At 41.2% G+C, this 21,689-nt stretch overlaps 1 protein-coding gene across 1 annotated transcript in view; it reads left to right on the forward strand.

The window, feature by feature from the left end:
* The first annotated feature begins 978 nt into the window (after positions 1 to 978).
* Positions 979 to 21,689, forward strand: part of HNRNPLL (heterogeneous nuclear ribonucleoprotein L like) — a 29,869-nt gene continuing 9,158 nt past the window's right edge. Inside the window, exons 1-6 of the mRNA XM_080584623.1 lie at positions 979 to 1,357; positions 9,214 to 9,332; positions 10,537 to 10,774; positions 15,474 to 15,559; positions 17,927 to 18,023; positions 18,112 to 18,184. Coding sequence (XP_080440749.1) covers positions 1,151 to 1,357; positions 9,214 to 9,332; positions 10,537 to 10,774; positions 15,474 to 15,559; positions 17,927 to 18,023; positions 18,112 to 18,184 — 820 coding nt within the window. The 5' untranslated portion in view covers positions 979 to 1,150. The remainder of the gene's footprint in view (positions 1,358 to 9,213; positions 9,333 to 10,536; positions 10,775 to 15,473; positions 15,560 to 17,926; positions 18,024 to 18,111; positions 18,185 to 21,689) is intronic.

Below are 21,689 nucleotides of genomic sequence, written 5' to 3' on the forward strand. Positions count from 1 at the left end.
AGCCCTGGGGGGTCACAGCGAGTGTGCAGGCAGCCCTCCATGCCCACAGAGCCCACAGGTGGGTGCTCAGTGAAGCGTTGCTCTTCACCTGAAAGGAAGGCGTGGGGAGCTGGGGGTCGGCCTCTTCTCACAGGTAACTAGCGATAGGACTAGAGGGAATGGCCTCAAGTTGTGCCAGGGGAGGTTTAGGTTGGAAATGAGGAGACATTTCTTCTCAGAAATACACATTAGAACAGGTTGCTGAGGGAGGTGGTGAAGTCACCGTTCCTGGGGGTGTTCAAGGAAAGGCTGGACGTGGTGCTTAAGGACATGTTTTTTAGTGGGTGACACTGGTGGTAGGGGGTGGTTGGACCAGATGATCTGGGAGGTTTTCTGTGATCGATTCTGTGATTCTGCGAACACGGGGCCACGCCAGCCCCCTGTGGCAGCCACACGTGCTCCCTTTCCTCAGGAGGAGGCTGGGTGCCGGGCATGGAGCCACCTGCAGCAGCCTCAGCTCCCGTCCATGTCTCTCAGTGACCTTGCCGCTCGCCGCCGCCGTCCCGGGGCTGGGGACAGAGAGACACGGGCTCTCCTGCCCTTCAGCGGGGGCAGCGGGCGGCTCTCGCCAGCTCCCGCAGCGTGCCCTTTATCGCTCGGAGCCGCCGGGCATGAGACAAAGGCAGCGGCCGCGCGAGGGGCCGGGCGCTGAGGAGCCGTTGGGGCCGCCCGTTGGGGCCGCCCGTTGGGGCCGCCTCGCGCTCCCCCCGCCCACCGCCGTTCCCGAGCCCTCAGACATCAAAGAGCGCAGGAGACGGGAGGGGGGAGGGCGGTACCGAGGACCTCGCGGCGCGCTGACGGGCGTAACCACCCTCCAATCGCAGCGGCGGTGAGGGACGATGGGCGTACCTGCTAGCCAATAACAGCGGTATACTCGCTCCCGCCCCGACTCGGAGCCAATCGCCGCGCCGGTAGCCGGCGGGGGGGCGTGACCCGCTGCCGGGGCGGGGAGGGGGTGTGTGGGGGGGACGGAGCGCGGAGCATCTCTCGCGGGCGCCGCCGCCGCCGTGAGGCGCAGCTCCCGTCCCCGCTCCTCCCGCCCGCCGTGTGCGCGCCCTCCGCCGCCGACCGGCCCTCGTCTCCCTCCCCCCCCCCCCCCCCCCCCCCCGCCATGTCGTCCCCGTCGTCCGGGGAGCGGTACGAGGAGGAGGAGGAGGAGGACGGCGCCTACGAGAGCCAGGCCAAGCGGCTGAAGCCCAGCGCCGCCGCCGCCGCGGCCGCCGCCGAGGAAGGGGAGATCGAGTACAGCGGAGCCGAGGAGGGCGAGAGCCGGCGGGACAAGGCCCCCCCGCCGCGGGGGGGCGGCTTCTCGGGCGGGGTGAGGAGGGGGCGGCTTCCCTCAGGAGAACGGGGGGGGGGGGGCGAGGGTCCCTCTGGGGGGGGGGGTCTCGTTCTGAGAGGGGTGAGGGTCTTTTTCTTTTTTGGGGGGGGGAGGAAAGGCTCCTGACCCCTCCTCCCCAAAATATACCCCTCCTCCCCAAAATATAACCCCCCCCTTCCAAATAACCCCCTCCCCAAACCCTGTCGCCCCTCGTTTCCACTGAGGGTCTCCCTGCTGGATGCCCGCCGGTTTTTCCCCCCAGTAAATCCGTGGGGGTTATAACGGGGGGGGGCTCCGCTTTTCCCCCCATGAGGCGCAGCTCGAGGGAAAGGAAGGGCCCTGAGCTCGCTGGGAGTCCGCCAGCCCGGCGCGATTTGGGCTTTTTTTTTTTTTTTTTTTTTTTTTTAACAGTCCGAGGCTTGCCTCCGTGCCGTGGGCAGCTTGTTGTTGTTGCCTTTTGGGATATTGCCATTGCAAGTTTTGTGCTCGCCCTGTTGCTGGGTGTAACTATAGAAACGGACGGCGGGGGAAGAAAGCGAGGCAGAGGGTTTCTTTCAGCCTTCTGTTTTACCTTATTGTCTGGCAGCACACGGCAGCGAGGCTGATCGTAAGTGACTGTCGCCTTTCTAAATCTGCTTGTTCCTCTACTTTCTCCCCACCCCCGGCCATGAACACGTTAGCTCACTGTACTTTTTTGCTACATTCTTCCCGAATTTTTACCTAAGTATCAGGATAGTCTCCGATCCACCAGTTTGGGCTAACACCATTTTTGTGTCTACCCTTTGGTTTCTTACTTCACTAATTGGCCAGATGCTGCTAAGCATTTCTTCTTCTTGATGGCACTTTCTGTTTCCTACTTGAAAAAGCAAGATCAAGGAAGCATTGGTTTAGTGGCAGACCTGGAAATTTAGAGTACGTCTGTTTCATGATTTGATAAAATGAACTTGCTGAACACCAGGGTAAATTAATGAGAGTGTCTTTGCTGTTGATCATCTCTCTGCTGGGTTAGTAGAAGAGTTCCCTGGTACGCTGCCGCAAAGTTGCACCATTTGAGAGAATAATTTAAAGTCTATGATTTCTTGTCACAGAGAATCAGCTCTGTTGCAGTGAAGCCTTAGCAATGTGCCCTGTCATAGAGGCTGCTAGGCTGCTTCAAAGTTAAATCCATATGCTTGCTTAAATTATCTTGAAGTTTTCTCGTATAGGAGAGCTGGACATCACAGAATGTTTCAAGTAGGATCAAGGTACTGCTGTTGCGTTTCTTCTTTTCTTCAGTATTTTATGAAATCAGCTAGTTACTACTCTTTTCTTTCCTTCATTTTGGGGTCTTGCTTTGATTGTCTTCATATTGATCTTAGTATCAGTTTATCCCAGTTAATGCACAGGACACACAGCCATGCCCCTTTAGGTTGCACAAGTACAGAGTATGTCTAGCTTTATATTTTGGATTTCAAGAACAGCAAGTACTGAGTCTCATGAGCAAAGAAACAGAAACAAGCATGTAGGAAGCCTAGAACATGAGGACTTTTAGGCAGCGTGTTGTGTCAGTTGCAGCGTGCCTGAAGGAAGCGTGTAGTTGCTGATTCTTGTTCTCCTAATGCTCTCTAATGGTTTGCTGGCAAAGCCGTATTGACAGCTGCAGTATTGGAGAGGCACCAGTTGTCTTGATGATAGAGATCGAACTAGGTTCTTAGGAGCAAGCTGTAACATCAAGAGGATACGTGAAAAATGGACGGCTGCATGCTTTTATTAGTAGTTTTGTCTGGGGCTTGTGAGAGGAAAACGTCAGTATCTACTCATTCGAGTTAATTCACGTGAATTTTAGCTTTTTCACTGATTTAAAAAATGCAGGAAATGGATTTTTTTTTTTTTTTTTTCTCCCAAGGCATATCATCTTCGTTTCTGACCCAGAGAAATGTTCTTAGCACGTAAAAGTTATCTCTGGTTCAGGGTGAAGGCCTGAGATGGCGGTATGTTGAGAAGGGGAAGAAGTGCAGGTATGCTGGGTTGCTCAGAAGAGCAGAAAAAGAGTAAGTGAAGATAAGGTAGGAAGAACTATAGGGAGTGGGGAACTAGCAGGGAGTAAGGGGAAAATGGATGACGGGTAGAAAGAGCGGTTAGAAGTCTGCCTCAGTGTGTATCTCCTAGAATAAAGGCTGTTTTGTGGTAGAACCTTTCTAGTGTTCCCTTTGGCAGGCTACATTTATTGTCATGGCGTTTCCCTGTTCCTCTGTGATTGTTTCATCAGGCTGAGTAAGCCCTTCAGGCCTCTAAGTTCTGTATTTTTGCAAATGGGTGCCCTGAGGAGCTGCTTTTGAAGGTGCTTAGAGGGCCTTTCAGCTCCATCCACTCTCTGTACCTTAAACGTCTTTTCTTGATTAACGTTGCTTTTATGTAACCTATTTTTTCTGTAGTATCCACCCGCCTCATCCTCTCTGACATAACTATTCTTAAACGTTTCTGTGAAGTAAGGAGGATTTAGTATCCTTGTTCTTACATTTGGGGAAGTGGGATGTGGTATCAAAGCATGCAAGAACAGGTTACTGCAAGGTTAGATAGGGATGTGAACTTGCAACGTCTCAGCTGCTCTGCTGTAACTTCCTATGTGCAATGCTCGCTCTCGCCTTGCAGTAAATGGAAACCAGCTCACCTCAAAAGTAAATTGCTTCATGCCTGTCACAGGCAGTTGCAGTAACAGTAGCTAGATGGCAAAGAGTTCAGATCTTGTCCTGTTTTGTGGTAACTTGTTCATGCATCAATATATCTTAAATGAAATACATTCTAGAAATCTGTTATGGAGCCGTCTAAGTATAAATCATCCTCCTTCCTTTGTCCTCCATCAGAAAAGTGACTATTGCCTTCAGGCTAGTTCCTCTTTGTCTTCCAGCACTTCGGGTATTTATTACTGGTAATCATCGCCTGATGATGCTCGACTTTTATTTTATTTTTGGAGAAGACGTATTTGGATTGTGCTGAACAGAGAGGAAAATAATGATTCAGAATTTGTAAAAGGGGTTCGAGTGCAGGTATTGTGCTCTGTAGTGTTTGCAATCACTGAAGGGATGCCATGGTAGGGAGTGCTAGAAGGAGCTATGTATTAAACAAGAGAAATTAAATATTCCCAAACTCCACATCTAAAACGAAACTAAGATTGCCAGGTAGCCTTCTAGTATATGGATTGTGACTAAACTTAACCACTTTATCTCCCCTGCTTTTCCCCCTCTCCCCACCAACCAACCAATAATCTAAAACCAACCATCCAAACAAGCAAACAAACAAACGAAAACCACCAGGATATACAAAACTGGTATATTCTTTTCCTTCAACGAACCTTAACTTTGTCCGGTTTGCTTGGTTCTTCTGAGACACTGTCTTAATTCGCTGTGTACTGGGAATACTGTTGTCACTGCAAAGCTACAGGAATTCCAGGTGGTGTGGGGAGAGGTTTCTCTTGTACCTCTGCAGGGAAGAGACAGAAGTGCTGAAGTCAGGGAGGTGTGATCAGCAGGGATGATACGATGTTGCGAACGGCTTTAAGTAATGCTATCTTCAGGTAGTACAACTAGTAGTTGAAGAATGTGCAGGAAATAGTGCGTATCTGCTCATGGAAGCCTTTCGTCCTCTGTCAGGCAAGCCCCAGTGGGTAGAGCTGAAATAATTGGGGAATGTGTTGTGTACCTTCACTTTGCCTTTATAGCACAGCAATTCTAACTACTCCTAACATCGTTTGGATGCAGCTCTGTCCGTAGCTAGGCGTTAATGATGTTTTAGGCTCATGCATACAAAATAACTATTTTTTGGCTGCCCCCAATTCTGTCATATTTACTAAAGCAGTTTCAGAGCACTTAAGAAGGATGTAGTGAGAGGAAGAAGTTGTGAGTGCCTACGATAGTCTGAATGGTAGGAAACAAAGTAATGGCGTATTTAGGTACCTTGATGTGAAGGAGAGTGTCATCCTTTTGCAGTAAAGAGAAAGAGATGGAAGAGGTAAGCAGAGAAACAGCCAAGGAGCAGAAGTCCAAAAAGGTAATAGGAAGGCAGGTGAATATATTGACTAGAAAGTGTCTGGGGAAGGGATGAAGAACGGATTTCTGTGCAAACAGTGAAAAATTCTCTGATCAGGAATTGGTGAGCAAGAGAGACCCCATACAACTGGAACCCTTTATGATTTTCTTCTATTTTTTTCTTCCTTTTCTGAACAGCAAATAGTTTGTTAGCAAGAAACCACTGATATATTTTTAAAATGTTGCCTAAAAATATGTAGGTGAGTAAAGAAAGGAAGTTAAAATGCTACGGTTCTTCTTCGGAGCTGTTTCCGTTGCGGTCATATGTATGTGAAGTAACCAAGCACGAGTGTGATGAAGTTATGGCAGCACTTTCCTTCATGCCTCATCTCTGGAAGCTCAGTTTCAATGTTACGCGTTTTTAAGTTGATGGCCTCTTTCTTGAGGTACCTTTTCTGGTCATCTTACTGGTCTTGAGCACTTAGAAAGGAAGTCTGTTTCCATTCTCTATTTAATAACTACGTTGTCTGCCCAGCTAATGATTCTTCAAGAGTTGTTATTGAGCTTTCAAAAGATCCCTTAGGCAATGTATATTTAGTGAGTGCAGCAGTAACGTTAGCTAATCTGTTCTCCTGGCTTTGGTGCAGGGCAAGCGTCACGTTGGAGTTCAGCATGGGGTTTCTGTGCCATCGTGGGAGATGGAGTTGCTGAAAGCCCGCTTTGTAAGCAGAGAAATACCGGTGTTGGTTAATCTGTACGTGAGCAGATGCTTTGATGTAACCTTTATCTCTGTGCCAACTGTAGCGCACACACAGGTCTCAAGATACGGTGGCTGTGAGATCTTGGTCAAGATCCTGTGTTTTTCATCTGCGGGAAGAAATGGTGGCCGTCAGCTGGATGATTTGTATACGTTCTGACCTTAGCTGTGAAGACGCTTTACACTGACAGACACATTCGCTTTTTCATGTGGTCTCGTGGTTTGATTTCTCCTTTTAGAGGAAATCAAGGAGTGTTCTAGATTTGCTCGATACTGCAGCTTGGTAGCTACAAAACTTGTTTGACGATAATATGTATGTCTGCCCTTCGTGAATACTTTTTTGTGCTCAAACATATGCCTGTGGCACATGTTCGTGTCGTTCACGTTCACGTTCTCTGTGAGCGTTAGTTTGTGGCTTCCTGGCTTAGGAATGACTTGTGCTCAGTTCTCGTGCTGCTGTTTATTGCTTCTGGTTAGAAGCTATCTTGAGTAAAGCAGAGGCCTTCTGCTTTGTCCAATTGTACCTTTACTGGTTTTATCTGTGTTTCTGAAATGAGACAGTGACATTTATAGAGAAATGTTATGTAGACAAGCTCTTAATTTCATGGCAAATTACTGAGATTTCACTGTTGTTTTTTTACTTCATGCTTCTCATGCTTCTGTGTGTTACTACAATAGCAGCAGTGTTATGACTTATTCTTGCTAAATATCCTACTAAAGCATGCACTGTGTATGGTGTTACAGGAGAAAACACTTGGATTTCTAAGCCAAATTTCTGTCATAACTATAAAAGGAAGCAGAATTTGTATTTGCTGATGGTTCTGAGAATAGTTCCATTTGAAGTACGGTGGGTGCCTGTACACGTGCATATAACTCAGGTGTAGTGGATTCAGAGATAAAAGTATAAAAGTGAGTATTTCTACTAATAGTAGAAAGCTTTTTATTTTGAGTAGGCAAATCTAAATGGCCGCTAATAAATAAAAATACAAAGGAAAATGCATGACAGAAACATGAACTAGAGCAGAAGTTGAACTGGGAAGGATGGAGACAACTTTCCATCAGGGAGTGTTCTTTCAAAAGCTTGACTTTATGTGGGTGCTAATTAAGTAAGGTAGCTGCTTTAGTTAGTCTCTGTTTTGGTGCGAAAACCATTGCTTATACTTACATCTGATAGATAGAGAAATATTTTTAGGTGAGATTTCTTGAAGATATTAAAAGAAGAAGCAAAAGGGGGAAAAAAAGTATAGTGTCAACCAGGATCTTGATACAGTAATAAGTATGCAGGGCAATGAATAATTGATTTAATAACTTCTAAATAAAGCAAAGCTGCCTGCTATCTTGACATCTTAGAGTACTAGACTTTGCAGGAAAAACTGGTAATTAGTGTTTTCTCTTGAAGGTTTCCGTAGGTGCTTCTTTCAGCTTAGAAAAGCGTGTGTGGGTAAAGAAGAGAGAAGCTGAAAATAAAAATAACTGTTCTTTCTACAGTAATCTCAGTACCTGCAGTTCGAAGTATTACGTTTTTATGACTAACTTGAGCGCTGTTACTGGTAATAGACCTCAGCTGGTTAATTCGGGATATGTGGTATCTTAGGTAAATATCACCAGTCGTGTTTTCCCACAGTTGTCACAGCTCTTATTCAAAGAAATGTGTTGCTACTTGAAATGCTTTCATAGCGCAGATGACTAGAATGTAAATTAAGCTTAAAAATCGTGCACCAGGTTGTTCTGACAAAGTCCCAAGTCCTGGCTTACGGCTCACAAAGGATGATCAAATTCTTGATTGAAAGAAAAGAATACATAATTGCTTTGGGAGGGCTGTGTGTGGAACACAGGAATTAAATGCACGAGATTCAGTTTGTAGTTACCTGGGACGTGTTGTTTCCTTGACCCTCTAGTACAAAAAGATAGGCAAGAGAGGAATGTCTGTAGCAGTAGTGGCAATCATTGCGGTTACCTAATTACTGGAGCTGAAAACTCCTTTGGGCTGCAGATGGGAATCTCTGTAGTTCCAGAAGATGCTATACTTCCTCCTAAAAATAGCGAAAAATCAGCAAGACTTGCTTCTTAGGTCAAACACATCGACGTTGTTGCTAAATTTCAGTACAAGAACTAGACACTGCCTTTACCTGTGTTAAACCTGAGTGTTGCTAAGTACAGTCTAATTCAAGTGGTCTTTATTACGTCTAATCCTTCTTTTATTGGCCAGCATTATTTCATTCTTTTTTTTTCCCTTGGCTTAGAATAAATAAGGTGCATTTCCGCCCTCCTTCAGGGTTCCCATGGAAAGATGAGTTGATGGCAATCCAAATTCTTTGGTCACGCAGAACTGAATCTGAAGCTGTTTTAGCACTAGCTCTGAGAAGTGTTTGGAGTGGGGATTCTGTGTGCTGATGTGCAGTGGCTGCATATATTAATGATAGTCAGACTTGTGGTGAAAAGAAGGGAAGTGCCCATATGTGCCGAAGCTGAGAGTCTTTTAAAAGCATGTATGAAGAGCATTTGGAATTGGAAGGGAGTTTTTTCTGGTCTATTTCAAGTGTAGGACTGAGTGGGCATTTTCTTGCATTGTGGGGTGCAGCTCTGCATATATTAGGAAAATAACCAATTTTGATTCAGTTTACTGCTGGCCCCTATTTGTTCTTGCTTAATTGTTTTTCCCCCTCTGGAAACAAGACTTGTCTCAAACAAACATTGGCATAAACAAACAGGAAGTGTGTCAGAAATATTTTCTGTTGTGCATGTCCAAGCATCTTTTTCTGTTTTGAAGAAATGGGGTGAAAGACCTTCAATTCAACCGAGTTTTAGTATATTTGTTTATATTTATATTTTTTTAGTATATTTGTTTCATATTAGAAAAATCTTGCCTGTTAATTAAATCTGCAAAGAACTTTATTTTGAGTAGACTTCAGCAACTAAACTTCCCAGTCTGTTTGGAAAGAAAAGTAGAATTGTTTAAAGTACGCTTGGATTATACATTTAGATGCCTGCTTCTGGACCCGGCGTTCTGTCTGCCGAACAATTTTAGTTAATGACAGCAGTGTTCCTCGTTCTGTATTGAATTTTAAATGTCGTTGTTCTGTTGTTGCTAGGATGCAGGGGGAAGTCATCACAAAGTCTCTGTTTCTCCTGTCGTCCATGTCCGAGGGCTGTGTGAATCCGTTGTGGAAGCAGATCTTGTGGAAGCTCTTGAAAAGTTTGGAACCATATGGTAGGTCAAACAGTGTAAAGTCATGTCCCTGGACGAGCTGAAAGAACGACTTAAAAGTCACTTAGATCTCTTTAAATATCTTACAATGGCCTCTTTGAATCCAGAATTTAGTTGGTAGTAAAGCGTAACAATTTTTTAGCTGTATAAAGATTCTCTTTTTCCACACAAAAGTCTGGTTAAGCATACAATGCATGTTCTAGCGTCTGCTGTCAGACCTCAGGAGCACAGCTAATCCTAGCCTGAAGTATGAGCTGTAACAGAACCGCAGAATAGCACGAGAGTGGCTGTCTTGACATAAATGATTATACCAGGGATAAGGATGTGCCACAAAGCAGATGAGTTTTTTTTCCACAGGCTTTGTATGGGAGGTGTGCTTACGATAGTCCCTTCAGTGTTCAAAGGTTATATAGCCTAAACATTCTTCATCCGTGAGCAAAACAGTAAAGGTGAATTGGTAGAGCCAGCTTATCCTGAGTGCTTCATTTTGGAAGCGTGCATTTCTTTTCAATTAAATGTCCGTATTGAAGTGATGTAAGGTTTTGTAAATAGTACAGTGGTATTTTTTGCTGCCTAAATATTTAAATAACTGAATTATGCTTCTATCAATATCTTAAAATAAATAAACAAAATGAGCACAAGATTTTTAAGGGATACAGATAGGTATGCTTTAGGCTGAGAAATTTACTTTTCAAAAAACTAAATCCGCTGAAAAAGTCTCTTGGGTTTGTCAGTATATTAATTCAGTTAACTGTTTGGTTCTGTTAGTTTCTTCTAAGGTAGTTTTGTGTCAGAAAAAAATCTATTTTTAATTTTGTAGTAACAAAGATGTTTACTTTTGTGTATCAGGTTTGAATGTTTTTTGTAATTTGCATTTACTTTGATACTTTACGTTATAAATGGCTTTAACAAAATTAAAGACATTGTAGTTCTAGTAAATGATTACTTAGTCATCGTATTGGTTGAACATTCATATGTATTAAATGTTTTCAGGAAAACAACTGCTCGTTACTTATTTTTCTAATGGATGCATTTCTTAGTTTTATGTGAGTGCTGTAGAATTGTGTGACCTGGTTTGCGAAAGGGAGACCTAGCTTCCTTTTATGTCCTAGTTTAGACTTCTTCAGAAAAACAAAATTACCTGTGACAGTTACTGGATTTCAGAGTAAGCATATGAGAGAATTTACAATAATGTTTCTCTTACCAGTTACGTCATGATGATGCCATTTAAGCGCCAGGCTCTGGTGGAGTTTGAAAACATAGAAAGCGCCAAGAAATGTGTAACGTTTGCAGCAGATGAACCTGTATACATTGCTGGACAGCAAGCCTTTTTCAACTATTCGACAAGTAAGAGGATTACTCGGCCAGGGAACACAGATGATCCATCTGGTGGAAATAAAGTTCTCCTGTTGTCAATTCAGAATCCTCTCTACCCAATTACAGTGGTATGTTGTTGTTATTATTATTATTTTAATAATAAAAGGCTGTTGAGCAACAATCTATTATTTCCACTATGTTCTATTTATTAAAATTCTACACTGTCAAACAGAGTCAGGAATTATAGTCGCCTACCAAATGTTTACATCGTCTTCACATAAGTAACGTGCAGATTCTGAGGAAAAAAGTGTGTGGTTTTTTTTTTGACATGATTCAGTTCTGTTGCACAGATATTTTGCAATACATTTAAAGACTCCAGTGGTCAAGATTTTGAAATGTTTAAGTTGCTTCATACTTCAGAAATATTTCCAAATGTGTTGCCATAACATCAGGCATGTTGTTTAGCTTTTAGGCCCTGAGGCGGGTATGTTTAAACAGCAAGTCGTTTTTCCAGTAAGGAAGGTTATTTTACTGCAGCTATTCATTCTTAAGTGGTGTTTTTTGTTTTTTTTTTTTTTTTTGAAATTGAAGCCTTGATCTACTGATGATCAGCTACAGTTTGGTGGAATCTTCCTCACTTTTTTGGGGGCTGATACATTTTATTTTTCAGTTTTTCTAGTCATGCTATATATACAGTTGCATCCTAATTTATTGCCATCTGTTTATGGCAGACTTAGGTGGGTTTTTGTGATAGATACTTTTTGCTAGTATTTAATGATTCATATTTTCTTGTGCATTGAATGTCTGCTTATCTTTTTCATAGCAATTTATATCCTCTGTTGAATTGCATAGGAATACTTCAGGGGAAAAAAAAGGCTGCTTAAAGCAGACTTGTTACACTGTGATATAGGCATAAGTTACTTGTTCTTAGAGAAATGTATAGATATAGGATAGTGCTGCAGTTGTGTGGAACTGTGTAACTTTAAGTGTTAAATTCTGCTTTATGTGCCATTAATATATTAGCAGATCGAAGCTTAGCATTCCTGGAATTACGTAATTACAAACAATCAGTTCCATATCATGCTTTTTGCTTTGTTTTGTTATGAACTTAGATACGTTTTTGGCCTTTGATTCATTAGCACATGATGACTTTTCTTTTTTCCATCATTTTTATATATAGAAGAGCATGACAAGGTATGAATTGCATTTTCATGAGGTTTTAAAAATATACCTGCTTTGAGCTGTGTGAACAAATCCATTGAGTAAATTGAGTTACTCTTTGCACGTGACTGTAAAACAGATTTTGGAAACTGTTTCATTCATGCTTTTTAAACTTGGTTTGTAAAAACAGCTGAACTCAATGTAGATGCTTGAGTAAACTGTGGAAGCAGAAACATCAGTCTTGGCTAGGGGAGTTTCATGGAAATTCTGAGTGTAAAGCCTCTAGCCCAGCAGCTCCTTACAAAGAAAAACAAACAACAAAAAAAGCCACTTTATTTTTCTTCCTGACTGTCCAGAGTATACCAATGAGCACTAGAAGCAGACAGATTTCCAAAATTAATTACAAGCACCAGAGCTCATCAAAGATAGTGCAGACTAGTTGAATCATAGCCACTGGGAAGAGCAATTTTGTAGAATCACAGAGTAGTTTGGCTTGGAAGGCACCTTAAAGACCATCCAGTTCCAACCCCCCTGCCATGGGCAGGGACACCTGCCACCAGACCACGTTGCCCAAAGCCCCATCGGACCTGGTCTTGAGCACCTTCAAGGGATGGGGCATCCACGGTTGCTCTGGGCAACCTGTGCCAGCGCCTCACCACCCTCTGAGTAAAGAATTTCTTCCTAATGTCTAATCTAAATCTACCCTCTTGTAGTTTAAAATGATTGCCCCTTGTCCTATCACTGTACTCACTGACAGAGTCCCTCCCCAGATTCCTGGTAGGCCCCCTTTAGGTACTGGAAGGCCATTAAACGGTTTCCTTGGAGCCTTCTCTTCTGCAGGCTGAACAACCCCATCTCCCTCAGCCTGTCTTCATAGGAGAGGTGCTCCAGCCCTGCTGGAGGTAGGTGCTCCAGTTACTTCAAAATGCCTCAGGCAAAGTGGCAAAGTCTGCATTATTGGAGAGAAAAAAAAAAAAAAAGCCGAACACCACCTTTTTCTTCTACATTCTTCTATCCTAAGTTTGAACTCTTCTACAGATTACTGTATACGATTCTATGATAGTTAGAAGATACAGATGAAATATTGTGACCAGTTTTAAGTGGCAAGTCTAAATAATGACAACAAACTGCTCAATAGTTCTTAAGAGCTTCTCCTTCAAAACAACATACGTTGTTTGCAGAGAAATTAGTCTGCTCAAGGGCATCTTGTGGAAGAAGCTAAATTGTTCTCCAATTTTGCTGCTGTTTATTCCAGCCACTATAATTATGACTTGCTGCTTTTCTAGCAGATTTATTTTATTATTTTTATTTTTAAAGGCGTATGGCAGGGAAGGAAAGAAAGGCAGGTTAACTGTATTTAATTCCTAATTGCTTTTCACTCCTTGTTGGATGGACGGGAGGGTGTGTTTTGAGAATGTTTGTGTCCAAGAGGTGCCATATATAGTTCTTTGAAGTTCTGTTTCCTAATTTACTTCCACGTGGGCAGACCTTTGTCAAGGATTTGTGTTTAAGAACAGGCAAACTTGTCTGTTCAAACAGACCTCAAAGTGACCTATGCTGCTGCAATCTTTACTAGTGTGTTCAGCTCTACCTCTGTTCTTGCCTCTTAGGTTTAGAGGGTGAGTAAGAACTTATGTACCTGCATGAGGAAAGTGTGGTATGCCTTGGTAGTTGGAACATTTTAAATTTAACAGTGAACTTCTTTTGAGATTAAGTTGCTCTAAGATTAAGATATTCTAGTGCGTAGGTAATGCGGGTGTTAAATCTTTATTTGAAATATGATCCCACGTTTCTCTATCTTGTGAATTACTTGGTTGATTTGGTAATCTGAAGTAACTGATTTAAAAAAATAATAATTAAGCTGTCTGTGTGCCTGTTGGCTAACTATGCAAATGGTGTTTCGAGTAGAGATTAAAGTTTGAAAGAACTTTTTAAAATTAACTCTGAAAGAATCTTTTGAAAGATGAATTGTGAAAGAAAGGCATATGCCCTAAAATTAGTGTCTTCTGGGGCTGGAAGGTCTTTGGGACACTTTTTTTCCCAAACAAGAAGAGATGGAGTGCAGCTGTTTGTGCTATTGAGTGTGCCTACAAAATAAAATAGTTTCCTAAATTTTATTTTTGTGGGTTAGAGCTTTTAGAATCCCTTCTAAAGATGTCTGTCCATTGTCTTAAAAACGTAAGGTTGACAATCTCCTTTGCTTGCTTCATTTAGCTCTGTAAAACAGTCACTAGAGTGTCTGGTGCAAGGCCCCTGAGCATGGACAGATTTATTTTATTTTTTAATGTGGCAATACACCCATATATTAAGGCTTATGGTACTTTATATGAGCCAGGAGTTATGCCACTGCAACTGTAGCCAGCAATAAGACACCCTTTTTTCTGTTGTTTTTTCTATGTGTATGTGTTTTATTTTAAGAAGTTCAGCGTGCTCCCCTGCCCTTTGCTTCCCAATTGCTATCTTCTTCTGCAGAAGCTAATAAATGCTATACCTACTCCCTTCTCTCTCTTTTTCCCCAAATAAACCTGGGGATGTGCACTACGTTCTTGGAATGAATTTCATTTGGATATACAGAAAGGAAGGGAAAAATGGATTGTGGTAGAGTTTTCAGTGAGATGTCAGTGCCTTCACCTGCTAGGATTAACTACAAAACTGGCTGTCTAGTAAACCTTCAGTGCTCTCAAGTCTTTGAACATGATCTAACAGGTCTATTGTTTCAAGAAACCATGGTTCCAAGGTTCTTAGCTTCTCAAGGCCTATTCCTCAGGCTTCTGAGTATGGGTGTATAATCACTCTATTAAAAAAGATGCATTTTTCTTGGCCAAATTCATGCTTGAGTCTCGTTTCTGGTACCATTATGTCTGAATTGTGTGTAATGGACAGTTGTTTGAGGTAATGTGCATCAGATCAAGCCAGGCTTATGAGGTGTTAGCAGTAAGGCAAGTTTTTGTCCTTAGTGTTTGGTTCTCCTGCTGCGCTGAAAATGGACTCAAATTTTATTGGTTCCTTTTAACACAGAGAAATGCTTGTGAAAGCATTGCTCTAACAATGAGTTTGTATGAATCCAGTGCTCTCGCTCCGAACTCTTCTCTGCCTGAAGTGGAGAAACACAGCAACTACTTAGTGTCTTTTAACTTAGGTGAATAGGGTTGAAATTCTCATTTTGATAAGCTCCCTGAGGTTGTTCTGTGAACTTCCCTAGGTTACTTTTCTGAAGATGAACAATTAAAACCCAGCAGTGACAAAACCAAAGTCTCAGCTGTGAAGGTTTTAAGAAATGAACTGTGCTGTAACTAAAGTGCCATCTTATCTCCGTTTGCTTTGGTGAAACTACTACAGTGCATGATTCAAAGGTGGCACCAGCTCAGAACATGGATGCAGTTATTGCATTTTAGCACTCTTAATTTAAGATACTTCTTGTTAAACTAATGTTTGTATGAGTACTTCTTGGGTTTTTTCCTGTTTTTGAGATTTGACTGCCTGTGCAACACCATCCTATAAAAATGCTAATTGTCAAAGTATAAATTGTAAAGGGAAAATTGTAAATAAGTTAACAAGCCTTTTCTTTGCTTTTTGTCATTTACACGCTAATACAAGAAATTGTTCTGTGAACATAAATCGTTTGAAATCTAGCTCTAACTGAAACAGTTTTTTCTTCTTTCTTAGGATGTCTTGTATACTGTGTGCAACCCTGTTGGGAAAGTTCAGCGCATTGTGATATTCAAGAGGAATGGAATACAAGCAATGGTTGAATATCCTTTTTTGAGTGTGACTTTTTTTTTCTCGTAGGTTCTCAACTGCATATGGGGCTTTATCATGAGAGTGACAGAAAAATACCATGTAATTTGGAGACAAATCTTTAATTTGTACCCATGACATTGTAATTTCTAACGTGTATAAGACAAAGTGTCACTTACACATGTAATCATTATAGGAAAATGATGTGTCAACAATGGTCTTGATAACCATGTTTATAGGTGACCTTAAGGTTAAAAACTGTTCACATGAAATGTGCCATGGATTTGACAACTCATTAGGCAGAAAAGTTTCATGTCTTCTAGCTGTATGGATTTTCAACAAATGGGTAAGGGATTGCAGATGTGTAATTTGACTTCTTCAAACTTCTGAAATAGTTCTAATATATACTGCTGGTCTTACTGTTTTGATTTTAATGAAGCATGAGACTAGCTTAGGCCTTCTTAACCAGTTTATCATGTGTTGAGAAAATTCCCTGCTCTGTTATCCTACTGTTTACTGTATTTGTAGAATTAAGTTGTACATGGAATGAATGTTCAGACTTGTTAATGTGTTTCTGTGGTTTGCAGAGTCCAAAGTCTGATATGATTACGCCTTAGTTTATAAAACTCTAAGACTTATTCCTAGAGACTGATTACCGTCCATTTCTGTAGCTGCTATTTGGAGAAAATTGTACAGAAATCTCAGGTATTCTTCTGTGTTTTCAGGTGCTACCCATTTGGCAAGCTTTGTTGGTGCTCATTTCAGTGCTTTATTAGTGATCATTTCTGTAACACGTGAACTTGACTAGTTAATGGCTGTGTTGATGATTTGTCAGGCAGAAAGAATTGCCCCGAATTTCATAAAAGCAAATTAATTGCTGTTTATCTGTGTAGAAGACTGTTTATTCTGTGTAGAAGACTTAAACCATGCATCTTAACAGGTAGTAGTTTGACTTCCTATGGTAGTGTGGTAAGTTTGTGGCAAGCAGCATTGTTTGGGTTAGGTGGCTTGTTGTATAGTTGGGGGATTATTCTGTGAAAGATTAGGGAAGTTGTGGGGAGGATAATTCACGTGTTCTGAAACTACCGTATTTCTGCCCTTTAAATTAAATTCTGCAACATGCCTTTTATTAAAAGCAAAAAAACAACTGGCAATTATTAAAAAAAAAAAAAAAGAAAATCAACCTTGCAAATGTAAGCAAAGTATAGGTAGCAGTATAGATAAACAGTTGAGGAGGCAAGGCTTCAAGACAGGACTTGCTTGAAAGGTTCCAAAATTTACTCAAATTTCAGTGATAATTGCAGTACTCATCACTTTTGCAGATGTGGTGCTACAGTTCTAGTCAGCACCCAACAACTTCCTAGAGGCTTGAGAAGCTTAACTTTTCTCACTCAAACCTTTGGCAAACTTGAGCTAGTTAAAATAAATAAATAAATTCCACTGCGAGCTTAGGTCACAGTGGAAGAAGTTGGGCTGTATGAATATGGTAAAACACAAGGGACATGGCATTGAAACAGAATACTTGTGAGATTTTGAGTAACTATATCAAGTGATGGCACAAAATGGTCTGCTGCAGGGTTCAGGATTTCTGGTGCAGTATGTTGCTGAATACGTATAAGATCATGGATTTCCACGAGGCAAGACTCACGTGCATATTTCTGATAGTAATAGAACTAATCTTGGGGTATGCAGAGGATATGAAATAACCTGCTTGTTGGAGCCTGGCACATGCATCTGCCTTGAGCAGTGGATTTAAAGCAATCTGCTTATTGTATTGTTGATGCAAGATGGCTGTTGGTTCATTCAGAGCATCCCTTTTGGTTCTGTGATTGTTTCTTTTTGCTAACAAAAGGAAACACTTTTTTTTCCACTGTAAAGGAACTGCTGACTTCATTAGACTCCCTACCCACATGTCTCTAGCTGATGCTAGCTGTGAGAAGGGATGCATTGTCTTAAGTCACGCCTTCTCACCCACAAATTCCCATCTCTTTCCCAATGATGCAGCTTGATTTTTCCCTTTAGGTTGTGGTTCAAATATTCTCTTGTTGGTAGCTTCTATCTCCTCTGACTAAACTTACTAAATCCACCAGAGAGTCCTTTTCAAAATAACATAAACTCAGAGTATCAACAAAATTTACATCTGTATAATCCACAATGAAGTGGTTATTTAGGAATGGTCTCATCATATGCTGCTTATGTATTAAAAACAGATGCTTAACATAGGTTGAACCCATGTATATTTTGTAACTTTGTATTGAAGTCCGTTTAGAGTTCTTGTGTGGTCATAGTGAACTATCTGCAGGCTACAAAAATAAATCGATTTCAGAAGAAAGGGACATGGATGAGACACCTTGGGAAAAAATCCTTAACATGATGTGCATGTTTGAATCAGTTTTTTGTGCCCAGAAGGCAAAGGCAGCACTCAATGGAGCAGATATCTATGCAGGATGCTGTACACTAAAAATTGAATACGCAAGGGTAATGCTTGGACCTTCTCTCTTACTTTTACTCGCAAAATATTTATAATCAAGACTTAACCTTTTTCACTTTTACTTTATTTGAACAGCCAACTCGACTTAATGTCATTAGAAACGACAACGATAGTTGGGACTACACTAAACCGTATCTGGGCCGACGAGGTAGGTTTTCATACGTTATCGCTGTAGATGTATGACTATACTAATGACACTCCTTTATACGTGGTCAGGCTGTATCGCAATAGTCATTTCAAAGCGAGCCAGTGCTGCTGAAGGCTGTGTTCACAAGCCAACCTGTAACCCAGGAAATTAACCCTGAGCCCTAGTGCCCCCTACTGCCGTGTGCTTGAGCCACTTAGTTCAACAAGGAGCCCACACCTGCAAGCACCTTCGCAGTTCTCAAGGACTTGCATTTCTCCAAGCAGCTCTCTCTCTTTGGAGGAGAGGAAACCTGGTACAGACTATTCCTTACAAACTACAAACTTGCACACTGCTTCTCCTGCGAAAGGACTCTTTTCCCCTATGTTGGACGAGGCATTAAGAAGGATAGAGGACTTCAGCAGGCTGACTCTACACTTCATCATGCACCACATCGGCATCAGCAAAACCAAACCAAACCAAAAAATCAAACCCTCTGAAAAACCTCAGACTTGCAATTCACCTTGTCTGCATACTGCATGCACCACCACCACAAGTTTTAAAAGGAGGACACTTTTCAGTACTTCAGATTTGTATGGGATGAATAACATGATAGACTGTACCCACTCTGTTCAAGTTTGTATGTATGATGGTCTTATTTCCCTTAAAATTAAAACTGAAAAATTGAGAACCTCCAAAATTAAGAACCTCTCTTGTTGATATCATTGACATTGTAATCTTCTTATTACTTGCTGTATATGAGAGTTGCGTTCAATCTTAAGAGTGTAAATATTGTCTAGTAGTAGGGAAATTTAGTCCTGATCCGTAGATAGTTGGAACTGAGCAGTGCAATATCAGATAGGTCCCCTCAGTTATACTTAAGTATTAAAACAGGGAGATTCATAATTAATACAGGCATACTGTCTCTTAAGTACTCAGCTGTAAAAACTACCAAAGCTTGACTCATGTCAGTGGGAATTATGACTATATATGTAAAGACAAACTGCTGTGTAGCCTGACTCCTGTAAAGCGTTTATTTAAAAATAATGTGTAACTATTGAGTGCAGTGTTGAGTAACTTATGTACAATAATGTGTGCAATGTGAAGTTAGAAAAGTGAAGACAACATGTCCAAGATAGAGTATCTACTTATCAAAGGCTGTATGAGAGCCTGGGCTTTGGCTGTCTCAAGTGACACGCACTTTCAGAGTAATTCTGCTGAGACGCTGGGCTTGTAAAACTGTTGTACAACTAAAAACTTAGGGCTCGAATTTTCAGAATGAAGTTCTTGTAAAAAGTTAACAAGGGAGCTACAGTATTGGTTGCAGCTTGTAGATGATGACTATTTGTATGAGGGTGTAATTTTTTTCTCAAATTCCTGAGTTCAAAAAGCAACTTTGAAGAAACTCAAGGACAAGAAAAAATCATGAAGGATTGGATATGAAAATCTGAAAGATAAATATGACCCTCGTATCTTCTGATCATTGCGGTCTTTGGAGGGTGACTTGTAATATGGTGCATGTGATTGCATTATGTAATTGGTCTGCAAATATGGCTGTATGAACAAAGTGTTCCCCAAGCAAAAAACAAACAAACAAAAAAAAACAAAACAAAAAAACAACAGTGGAAAATGAAAAACTTGATAGGTATAGCTTGCTCTTTCTCAAGAATTCTCACTCTACTCTTTTGTTTTCCTTTTTTTTGTTACTCTGAATGCCATTCTCTGGTGTATATCACTCTACTGCACATACGTGAAAAATGATTATATTTGTATTACGTAGCATGATTTTTCATTTACTGTGGCCCACATCCATTTGTTTGGAAAATGAGAATGTAAACTGTTGAATGAACACACTGAAAGGAAAGCAGGTGTCTAGAGCAATTACGTCCATGAAGTAACCCAGGACTTGTTTTGAGAGAGTTCTGGTATGTACGCTTCAACTTGCTCTTACAGCAGTGTTGTTTAGGTTTTGAACTTAATCTGACCCAAGCTGTAGCTGTCTGACGTCACCACACAAGATTTTAGTCCAGAGGAATTTCATTCTGAGGACAGGCATGCTAATACATCCTTTCAGGATTTCATTCTGTTCCCCCCGTGCATTTTCCCTGTCCCTCATGCCCCCTGGCCCCCCAAAAAAACCAAAGCCAACTAAAAAAAAAAGGGGGGGGGCAAAAAACTTAAGGCACAGAGGAGATGTGTTTTGTTAATGATTTTTTTTTAAAGAACTATTTTCTCTATGGTAACAAATGACTTACTTCCCCTGAGTATTTCTGTGCTTAAGTAAGCTTCCTAACAAGTGCCTGGGGCTCTAAGCCCATATTGCATTAGACTGAACCAAAAAAAAAAATCCACCTGTCCTTTAGTATTCTACTGGCTTTTAGCCAGAGAGTTCGAACTGTAGTTTGGAACATTTCTTTTGGTGGTAATAACAGTATACTCAGCAACTCAAGGACCTGATTTAAAAAGCAAAATAAAAATAAATTGTAAATGCTAAATGAAAAGAATCTTTATTTTTAACACAAATCAGTTCTTATGTTCCATTGCCTGTTTGCACAAATATTTCTACTGGTACAATAGAGTTAGTTCAAGGAAGGAACAAGCCTGGGGAAAGGAGAGGGTAGTGGACTGCTCCACCACCAGGAGGAAATATTTGTCAAACTATGAACTCCTGGAATTCTTCATTTGGAAACTACAGTCCTTCACTTATTACTGTGTACACTTTCAAAGGATTTAGTTTCCACAGACTGGAATGATGAAATTGATTTTCTGAAAGATGATTACTACATACAGTTTAAATGCTAAAAATATTTGATATGACTGCCCAATTGTTTTCCAGAGCTAAAAGCGACAGAGCTATGACCAGAAAAAGGAATGGAAAAACATAACTTGACCAAAATAATCCTTGCTTTGTATGGGCAAAGGCAGTCAGCACTGTTCTCTCTTCAATCTTTATTGCCAAAGTAAATGTCTGATTTGGAACGTGTTCTCGAAATCCTGAGCAGAAAGGGCATGCTTTCATCTCCCACTGTTGTGTTGTCTGTCATGAATATTTTTTGTTCTTTAGGGGAAGTAGCTCCAGCTGCATTGGGCTGGGATTGTCATTTTCAGCAGTCACCCTTAAATTTCCTGGGAACTATCTCAAGCTGAAAAATATCTTGCCCCATGCTTTCCACAAAGAAGTCTGGAAATATATTTTTCTTTGCCATGGAGCATGTATCTGATTAGAAAATACAGCTTTGACTGTGATGCACTGCTTTCCTCCAGTAATGTAGACCCCTTGCTTAACTTTATGACATAGAGAACTGGGTTTTCTTAAAGGATTGACCGTTGGTTAAGCGCATTATTCAGTAATGTTTCTCTTCACTTGACCTGTTATGTGCTGCTGATAATGCAATAATGTACAATCCTTTCAGCACGCCCATAAGTCAGTAGGTGTTCTGTAAATATAAATGTACACATATGTAATGCTCTCTGTTTACTGATTATGAAACCATGTAATACAGGTTGTTGTTGGCTTATGCTGAAACTT

Source organism: Anser brachyrhynchus (assembly GCF_964034855.1).
Source record: "Anser brachyrhynchus genome assembly, chromosome: 3".
Taxonomy (NCBI): domain Eukaryota; kingdom Metazoa; phylum Chordata; class Aves; order Anseriformes; family Anatidae; genus Anser; species Anser brachyrhynchus.